The sequence below is a fragment of the Pteropus vampyrus genome, unplaced genomic scaffold (genome assembly GCF_000151845.1).
Source record: "Pteropus vampyrus isolate Shadow unplaced genomic scaffold, Pvam_2.0 Scaffold147, whole genome shotgun sequence".
NCBI classification, from domain to species: domain Eukaryota; kingdom Metazoa; phylum Chordata; class Mammalia; order Chiroptera; family Pteropodidae; genus Pteropus; species Pteropus vampyrus.
Genome location: NW_011888928.1, coordinates 2,728,646 through 2,738,830, shown reverse-complemented (window position 1 = coordinate 2,738,830; position 10,185 = coordinate 2,728,646). Strand labels below are relative to the sequence as shown.

General features: G+C 49.9%; 1 protein-coding gene and 1 pseudogene across 3 annotated transcripts in view; both read left to right on the top strand.

Annotated features, from left to right (window-relative positions):
- Positions 1 to 10,185, top strand: part of GDAP1L1 (ganglioside induced differentiation associated protein 1 like 1) — a 23,370-nt gene that overhangs the window by 9,152 nt on the left and 4,033 nt on the right. For 2 of the 3 annotated variants that reach the window (XM_011369371.1, XM_023536109.1), the window contains exons 2-5: positions 144 to 336; positions 1,314 to 1,487; positions 5,853 to 5,950; positions 6,750 to 6,864. In XM_011369371.1, coding sequence (XP_011367673.1) covers positions 144 to 336; positions 1,314 to 1,487; positions 5,853 to 5,950; positions 6,750 to 6,864 — 580 coding nt within the window. The remainder of the gene's footprint in view (positions 1 to 143; positions 337 to 1,313; positions 1,488 to 5,852; positions 5,951 to 6,749; positions 6,865 to 10,185) is intronic. The other variant, XM_011369372.2, reaches the window with a different exon arrangement.
- Positions 4,114 to 4,232, top strand: LOC111745193 (annotated as a pseudogene).

The following is a 10,185-nucleotide window of genomic DNA, read 5'->3' as shown; positions in this document are numbered from 1 at the left end:
GCTGCCCAAGAATGGGTTAGAAGCAACAGTGTCCCCTCCTGTATGTGACCTCTGACCTCCCTCCCCCATATGCTCCATCCCACCTGGGCAGAGTGTCCCCGTGTGTCCGCCCGCCTTCCCCTCTCTGACCCTGGCGCCTGCAGGTGCGGCTGGTGATCGCGGAGAAGGGCCTGGCCTGTGACGAGCGGGACGTGAGCCTGCCGCAGAGTGAGCACAAGGAGCCCTGGTTCATGCGGCTCAACCTGGGCGAGGAGGTACCTGTCATCATCCACCGTGACAACATCATCAGTGACTACGACCAGATCATCGACTACGTGGAGCGCACCTTCACAGGAGGTACAGCTGCCACAGCCACCAGGGGCCGCCCAGGCCCAGACAGGGTCCCGTGGCCTTGGGAAGCCTGGGAAAACCTGGGGAAACCCACCGGGGCCATGAGCAAGGCCCAGTCTCCCCCAGAAGGAACCACAGGCAGGCAGGGCTCAAATGCCCTCTAGGAACTGCATAGTCCCAGATCCCTGGAGATCCCACAGACCACCCCTACACCCTAGTACTCTTGGAAAAGAACAGACACCGCCCCCTTTGGAGCTCTGGTGCTATAGCCTCCTTCCCCAAGAACTCTAGAGGCCATGTCACAGGCATGGCCACAGATGGTTGGGAGCCCCTCAGGCATGAGCAAGACCCAGGCTCCCTTCTAAATCCCCACAGACAGGGCCTAGATCTCCCAGGGATGCCAGGGTACCCACAGGCCCAGCCCCCTGGAGCCCTGTAAGCATAGTCAGGGTTATAGACTTCCAGGAAACCCACAGACATGAACCTAGAACCCTGCAGCCAGGAGCAGAACCCCGCAGAGCCCTATGCCCCCTTCTCTCTTCCTCCCTCTGGCCTTGCTCCATTCAGGAGCTCCCTGCCCGTGGCAGAGCTGCAGACAGCAGCTGAGAGAGGATCAGGGCCTAGACATGCACCGTTTAAAAAGAATATGAATTAGTTGCCACCTTTTCAAAATCCAGGAGAGTTTAGTTTTGAACATCCAGGTTTCCAGCTTCTCTTGAAGTCTGTCAGGGAACAGCTCGGAGGGCTCCAGTGAGGCAAGGGAGGCAGGCTGGACCACTAGGACCCCGTCAGTTGGGTGGGGACTTTATTTCAAGGAGTCCAGGAAAGGGGATGGGCCAGGGACTGCCGAGCCATGACATTTTGGGGTTCCAGGATGCTGGGGTCGGGGTTTATAGGGTGCCAGAAGCTGTCCTCTCTGAATCGGGGGCAGGTGGCCGAGGCAGGGCCTGCGCCCCCAGTCTAGTCCCAGCTGTGCCTCGCAGAGCATGTGGTGGCCCTGATGCCCGAGGTGGGCAGCCCGCAACACGCGCGGGTGCTGCAGTACCGTGAGCTGCTGGATGCGCTGCCCATGGACGCCTACACACACGGCTGTATCCTGCACCCCGAGCTCACCACGGACTCCATGATCCCCAAGTATGCCACGGCCGAGATCCGCAGTGAGTACTTGGCGTGGGGCGCACCAGCCCCCTGACTGACCCCCTTCTTGGCCTCTCGGTGGGAATCCTCCCCCCTCCTCCTCTCGCTCTCACTCATGTCTCTTACTCTCCTTTTCCTTCCTTCTTTCCCTCTTCCTGTCTCTGCCTCTCTCTTTCTGTCTCTGTAAATCTCTCTCAATCTCTCTCGGTCTCTCTCTCTCTCTCCTGCTCTGCCTCATGCTTGCTTTCTCTCCACCGCTCCCTCGGACCTTCCGTCTCATTCATCCTGTTTGGCACTGAATATGTCTGTCCCTCTCCGGTAGTGTCTCTCTCCCCACTCCCCTCGCCTGGCCCCTTCTCTTGTCCTGCCATCCCGTACAGAGGCTCCACAGAGGCTTGTCTCGTCCATGAGGAGCTGGGGCACCTCCCCACAGGAGTCCCAGCTCCAGACACCTGGGTCAGAGGTCCAGGGAGGTCAGAGCTGTGGTTGGTATCCCAGGGCACTGAGTGACATCAGGGTTGGTGTCGCCAAGGAAGGCTGCCCAGATATGGCGAGGTCCCTGATTTCTGATTCAAGCATCACCAATGGACTGTCCTAACTGCCAGCCCATGGCCTAGTTCATCCTTTTGTTTCCAGCACCCAGTTAATGGGGATTGGATTAAATCAAGTTACCCATCAGCAACTGTCTACAGACTTTGGTCCAGGCTCTGTGCAGACACCACGGTGTCCTATAGACAGACGAGAAGGGATGATTCTAAGTAGAAAATAGGTGCTCAGTAAATGGTCACTTCCTACCTCGCAAAGGAGTCAGGCTGATGTTCGGAGGTGGGAAGGGTACAGACTGTGGAACTCAATCTCGTCCCCTTAAAGTATCCTCAAACAAGAATCAGAATTGATCTATATAGTCTTGTCCTCATTCAGTGAATAACGTTTATGAGGTTTCTTACGTCCCAGGCCCTGGTCAGGGGACAAGGGACAGATGGAGAAGACACAGCTTCTACCATCCCAGGGTCATAGTTCCATGGAAGTAGAAAGACAAGTAACTAGGTAATTACAGTGTGGGACCAAGTACATGTGAACAACCTCACAGGAGGGCGATCTGGCATAAAAAGACCCACACCTTGGAGATTCTCCTGCAGTTACACTGGATGTGTGCACCAAGAAGTTTGAGGACATTCATTGCAGCATAAATGGTAATAGCAAGAAGTTGAAAATACGCAGCTGTCCATGAGTTGGGAAACTGGGTACATAAATTCTAGTACTCCCATACAATGGAATGCTGTGCCGCAGTTTAAAAACTACTAAGCCTTTGGAATACTCTCTAAGATATGTTAGTGAGTAGGAAAAAAGTGAAGGCAAAAAATGCATCTAGCGTGCCATCGTTAATATATTTTAGAAGGGGTTAAGTGGATACACAGGTGCTTGTAAAAGTTCGAAGTGTTTCTGGAAGGATGCACGAGAAGCGGCCAATAGTGCTTGCTGTGGGAGAACAGAACTAAGGGACTACAGATTGAGAGGAGAGAGATTTACTCTTTACTGTGCTTTCTTTAATGTTGATTGAATTTTTAAACAAGTATGCAGGCATAACCTGTTCAAAATCAAATTAATTTTTAAAATTTTAATCTAGTATCTATTAGTGGTATGATAAGGGGAGCACGGAGGCTGTGGGACCATAGAAGACGCCCTCCAGGGTGGTGGAAGGATTCTGAAATGCAGCAACATGCAAGGATGACCAGGAGTTAGAAGGAGAAGGGGAGGGAGAATCCTTTCAGGTTCAAGGGTGGGAGAAGGGGCGCTGTGTTCTGGGAACTGAAGGAAGTTCCGTGGTTGAAGTGTAGCCCAAGGGGGTGCAAGTGGTTGTGGTGTGAGCCTGGGGAGTAGGTCTGGCAGAAATGGAATTTTATCCAAAGAGCAGTGGAGAAACAGTGATGGGAAGTGACATGCTCGGATCTACATTTTCCAAGGTCACTCAAATGAGAGAAGGGAAGGATGGGCAGAGCAGTTAGGACATCCTATCATCCGGTCGAGCAATAATGTGGCCTGGACTAGGTGGCGGCGGTCCTTAAGTGTTTCTGGGGGCTGGAGGCATTCCCCCTTCCTTCCCTGAGCCATGCGAATGTGCCTAGAAGGCAGTAAGGGGTCCACAGTAGACTCAGCCTGTTTCCTCCTTTGAGGAGACAGAGAGGATCTCAGGGCTCCAGCCTAGCTGGGGAGGAGGGGGCAGAGATCTCACAAGATGCAGAACCCTCCAATCATCCTGCAGTGACCCTCCAGTCAGTCCAAGGTTGCTCCCCGTGGCCTGGTTTGCCCTCTTTGAGTCTAAAGAGAGCCACATAGGCAGCTCCGGTGACTGGCAAGAGAGAAGATGCTCTACTTGACCTTCACATTTATAAAACATCAATGAGGCTTAATATAGCACAAATCCAGGGGTCACTTTTCACATAGACTAAAAGATCTGGAAATGTGTTTATTGGGTTTCTGTCAGGCCAGGAGATAGGGTGGTGAACGGTGAAATCTCAGAGGGAAGAGCCGAACAACTTTTGACACTCATTTGCTCACTCGTTCCATTCATTCATTCATTCGTTCATTCATTCAACATTCATGTTCTCTGCCAGGTCTGTACTGGGTTTTAAGAGAACAGAGATAGGCTACGGCCATGCTGCCCTGAACAAGCCCAATTCCATCTGATCTCAGAAGCTAAGCAGGGTCGGGCCTGGTTAGCACTTGGATGGGAGACCACCTAGGAAGACCAGGTGCTGTAGGTAAAAAAAATAAAAAAAATAAGGGATTATAAGCTGACAAGGTCCTTGGCAATCTGTGAGGTCAACCAAGGGTTGCCTCACCTAAAAAATAATTAGAGAACAGAGATGAATCTGACATAGCTGCTACTCTCCAGAAGCTCAGTTTTTAGTGGGAGACATATACATCCAGAAATAAGTACATTAGCATCAAAATCTCCATGTACAGCAGTACAGGTTGTACACTGCACAAATCGGGGGTCACTTCTCACATAGACTACAGTGTGAATGGAGTTGTGCAATGGCACCTCTAACTAGTGTGTTTGAATTCTCTGACAGAATTCTGTACGGTATTCACTGGAGGACAAAGGCACGGATGGAGTGGTCAGAACTTCTAGGGGGATCAGGCAGGGCTTCAAGGAGGAGGTGATCTTGAGCTGGATCTCGAAGGGCATTTTCAGGGAATGGCAAGCATTTGGAGTGGCTGAAATGTTGCCATCTGAAGACAGGGACAGTTGAGGGAACTCAGTGAAATATGGAGGTAGCGAGGAGAGAGGAGAGTGGATCCCGCTGGGTCTTTTAAGGCAAGTTGAGAAGCTCGGATATTAGCTGAGGGCAGTGAGGATCCAGGGATGGATTTTAAGCAGGGGGTGGCACGGTCAAATGTATATTTGAAGATCTCTCTGGCAGAAATGGGGAAAAGGGCTTGAAGGGAAGAGAGTGCAGGTGACAGGGGGTGAGTCAACATCATCCAGGCAAGAGATTACCAGGGATAGTCAGACGATTGAAAGGGAGAAGTGAAATACGAGAAAATTTATATTTTTCTCTTGTAAAACCCACAGTTTACAGTTAGACTTTCAAAGATTTTTCAGAGTTAGATGATAGGGCACTTCCTCTTTCCCATCAGGAATAATTTTCAAGGTGTGGCTTGAAGTCCATCATGGGCCCACTTTCTGTCACCCCTGCCTTTGTGGCATCAAGGCCAGTTTTCCTGGGAAAGAGGGTTCACCAAGTCCCTAAATCTTCAGGGAACTTGCTCCACCACAGGTGGAAGTTTCAGGACACCAAAGGTCTCTTACAGTTTGTCTTGCAATGAACACGTTTTTCCTTGTGGGTAGTGAGTGAGAACCGGGCCAAGAATCAGGCAGATCCAGGTTCAAAACCTGTTTGTCATTTCCTAGTGTAGAATGTTATTTAGTCCCTCTGAACCTATTTCCACACTGCAGAGGAGGGTTGGGAGAGACACTCGCTGAAAGGTGAGCTTGTTCAAGTCTAGAGTTACATCCACTTCTGGAAAACTACTCATCCCCAAGAGTAGTGTCCTCAGTGAGGTTTCTTGATGCCTGTGCCTCAGGCAGGTGGCCCTCTGGGTGCCACAGCATTTTGTTTCACCCTTCATTGCAGATTGATCCTGCTGGGTCATAGAGATTTCCTTATGTGTCTGTCTCTCCCACTATCCTGAGCCTAGGGCAGGATGGCGTCTCATCCATCCCTATGTTGCAGCCTGTTATGCCTACTAAGTGCTAGCTCTCGATAGCGTTAGTTCCCAGACCATTGTTTGGATGGAACCCACTCCAAGTTTGTGGGGGAAGGGATGCGGTGACACTGGGTATCAAAAGGACAAGAGCTTTCCTATTCTTTCCCCAGGACATTTAGCCAATGCCACCACGGACCTCATGAAACTGGACCATGAAGAAGAACCCCAGCTCTCTGAGCCCTACCTTTCTAAACAGAAGAAGCTCATGGTGAGTGCCTCCAAGCCTGCTCATCTCTCTTTCTCACCATCTTTTCTACGAAAAAGAACAAGGAGAAGCTGGTTCTAATAGAGGATCAGCTGCTAACAAGAAATGGAAAATCCGCTGGCTTTCTTTTCCAATCCTTTGTCATTTATCGGCTATTTGGCCTTGGGCAAGCCACTGTCCCCCTGGAGCCTCAGTTTCCTCATGTCTTGGGTTATGTCTCTAAAAGCAGAGCATTGAGCAGAAGTTCTTGGGTAAGTGTGGTACTGAGGGAGTGCTCTGAGGAGAACCCAGTAAGGATGGGAGGGGTAGAAAAAAGGAAGGGGCCAAGTTCACCTGACCCCACAGGGAGCTCTTGAGAGTAAGTGGCACCATAAAGTCGACTCACCTTGAGGCAAGGGAGCAACCTTTTATATCCCTAGTCAGTCATTGGCTACAGATTGCCTGGCAGAGGGGTTGAAGGGCTGAAAGGTGTGGGATAACCTCCCGAGTATTTTTGGACTGCTTTTTATTGGCCAAGAGCAATTCTCTGGAGAAGGGGCAGCTATGAGCTACTATCAACCAACTCTCACAGCAGCTGGTATATGAGAGTACCAGCCCCATGAAAGGGATCTGAGCAGGACAGCCAAGCTCACAGGACCGTTGTGAGTGCCAGATGAGGGCACTTTATACATTCATGGCATCCTATACTCTTGAGAGGATATTTGGATGCTGGATTTGCAGAAGGGGGTTAAGCCAAGCTCTAGTCATCCCAGCTCTATTGAAACCAACTCAGCTCCTCTACTCCTGCCTATCATACCCCCAGGCCAAGATCCTGGAGCATGACGATGTGAGCTACCTGAAGAAGATCCTTGGAGAGCTGGCCATGGTGCTGGACCAGATTGAGGCCGAGCTGGAGAAGAGGAAGCTTGAGAACGAGGGTGGGTACCAATCCTGGGGTGGGTGGATGCTGGCACCCATCCAACCCATTGTTTCAAAAGATCTCAGAGGACCTCCCAGGTGGTTAGGATTGTGGGTCATGGAGTCGGAAGACCTAAGTTTAAGTCCTAGCTTGGCCGCTCACTAGTCAAGTGACCATGGGTCAAGTACTTCATCTCCCTTGACCTTAGTTTCCATCTATAAAATGGGGATAGTAAAAAGACCTACCTCAGAGAAATATTGAGACATTGCATGAAATAATACATGTAGAGTGCTTAGATCAGTCCATAGCACATATTAGGCGTTTAATAAAGGTTGGTGAAGGTGATAATGATGGTGGTGATGGTGACCTTTCCCCTGCTCAAGGATGTATTACGGCTTATTCATGCTGCAGCCAGACATCCAGGCTCACGCAGACTCTGACCTTGACTCTATCTGTTCTCTGGCCCCTGAGCACACCAGCTTCATTCCCACCTCCACACCTTTGCCCCTGCAGTTCTTCCAACCCGGAGCACCCTCTTGACACCACTCGGCTCTTTTTTCCTTTGACATACCATCTTTGCCACAGCCCTTCTTCGAATGTCATTCTGTACCTTCCCCTTGCTCTGTTCTAGGCTGCCTGTTATCTTGTTTATTCAACTATACACATTTATGGAGCGTATGCAACATGTGCTGCTACACCCAAGGCTACACATACACACATCTACTGTGTGTGCATTGGAAAGTTGCGGAGCACAGTGTTCTAAAAGATGGGTTTAGAGTCAGACAGATTTGAGTGAGAGTTCCAGCTTTGCTGCCTGTACTGTGTGACTTGGACAAGTTGCTCTCCCTATCGGAGCCTCAGTTTCCTCATTTGTAAAATGGAATGATAATAATGCAGCTTAAAACCTTAACCTTCCCCCTCGTTGGACTCTTGTAAAAATTAAAAGCACTCGGCACAGTGCCTGGACCATACTAGTTTAACACATATGACAGCTAATTCTCCAGATGAGAAAACTGAGGCTCAGAGAGCTGAAGCGACTTGCTCAAGGTCACGCAGCTTGTGAATAGCATAGTTAGGGCAAGCACAGGTTCCCTCTCGATGGGTCCAGTGTTCTTCCAGCATCTCACAACTGAGGCCTGGGCGCCAGGCACACACGGATACCTCGAGCCTGAGCAGGGACATTAGCATGTGTACTGAAGCCAGCCGCCTTCAATCCTCTCTAGAAAAAAAGCATGATAACAGCTAACTGAGGAAAAATAACACATACCTCAAGAGGAACTTTCTCGTTTCCATCAGTGAGGGTGCCGAAGGGAGCAATTACTAAAGAGTGCTCAGGGGCCAAACGGCATGGTGGTTCCAAGACTGGCCTTTGGGGTCAGACAGAGTCCCAGCCCTGCCATTCTCTCACTGGGTGACTTTAATTCTCAGGTCTATCGTATATATTTATGCATTAATTTTGTAGGGCTGCCATAAGAAAATACCACAGACTGCATGGTTTAAACAACAGAGACTTGTTTTCTCACAGTTCTGGGGGTCGGAACCCTAAGATCAAGGTGTTGGCAGGTTTGGTTTCTCCTGAGGCCCCTGTCTTTGGCTTAGAGATGGCCGCATCCTCGCTATGTCTTTTCTCTGTGTGTGCACACCTGGTGTCTCTGAAGCAAAATGTCCTCTTCTTATAAGGACTCCAGTCAGATTGGATTAGGGCCCACCCTAACCACCTCATTCTAACTTACTCACCACTTTAAAGGCCCTTTCTCTAAATACAGCCAGTCTGAGATACTACAGGGTTAAGGCTTCACCATAGGAATATAGGTGGGAGGACAATTTGGCCCATAACAATTTATATATTTAATGACACTTACTGTGTGTCAGGCACTATCCTAAGTGTTTCATATATTTTAATTCATTTAATCCCCATAACAACTCCAGGAGGTAGGTAATATGAGTAACCCCATTTAACAGGTGAAAAAATTAAGGCACAGAGAGGTTTGGTGACCTTCCCAAAGTCACACAAATAGAAGTGGTGGAGCCAAGATTCAAACGCTGGCTCCCAGAGTCGAGTTCTTAAGCACTAGTTATGGTGCCTCTTCTGTTTGGTAAAAGGGCCGTTGTGAGGATCAGTGAGAAAATGCATGTAGGGGCCTCAGCACATTGCCCGGCATATGGTATGGAAGCGTCTGCAAATATTAGCTGCTGTTGTGATTAAGGCCGACGCAGGGTCTGACCTGGGTGGAGCCCAGAGTTGATGGTCCTGGAGAATTTCTGTGGAAAGGCAGTCCTCAGGTGATTCTAGCCTGGGAGGCTCCTGTCCTGTTTTGTCCTGAGGTCTTCCAACAGGCAGCACTGCACTGCCCCATGACCACATGGCTGGGGCTGATTAATGTGGAGAGGTGTGGGCAGACCTTGTGTCCTTCTGGGGCTGCAGGTGGCAGCAGAGGCCCAGGGAGGTGCCTATGAGTTTTAAAGTTCTGACTGGCTGGGCCCACATGGTCTCTGTCACTCATTTACCCAGCAGGGTGTCCTCAAACCTTCTGGGGGGAATGCTCACACCCTCCACTTCTCTCCTTGTGGGGCAGAGCCAAGGGCTAGGAGATCTGATAATGTCACGGTTAAGACCCTAAATGAAGCCACTTCCAGATATAGATATGGGCAAAAGCATCCCAGGTGTTCAGTTTGAGACACAGTGAGTTTGAACTGCCTTTGAGACACCCAAGGGGAGATGTCACATAAGCCATTAGATATTCTAGTGTCACTTTCAAAGGAGATAGAGACTTGTGAATCTTCAGCATATATTTGGCGCTTAAGGCCATAGAATTGGATAATTTCATCTAGGAGAGTGGAGAGAGAGATTGAGACCTGCCGTATTAGTTATCTATTGTTATGTAACAAACCGCTCCTGAACTTAGTAGCTTAAGCAGAAAACATTTCCTGTATCACACATTCTCTGTGGATCAGGAATTCTGGAGCAGCTTAGCCGGGTGCTTCTAATCGGGGCTGTGTGGTGCAGGCTGCAGTCCAGTTGTTGGCTGGGGCTGCAGACCTTAGAGCTGGAGGATCAGCTTCCAAGATGGCTCATTCACAGGGCTCTTCACTAGAGGTCTCAGTTCCCCGACTGCCTGCTGGCAGGAGACCTCGGCTCCTCACCACACGGGCATCTCAACAGGGCTGCTTGAGATTCATTACAACGCGGCAGCTGACTTCCCCCTGAACAAGTGATCCCAGAATGGAAGAGCGAGCAGAAACCACAATGCTTTATATGACCTACCATTGGAAGCCACTATCACTTCTGCCACATTCTCTTCCTCAGAAGCAAATCATGAAATACAACCCATATTCAAGG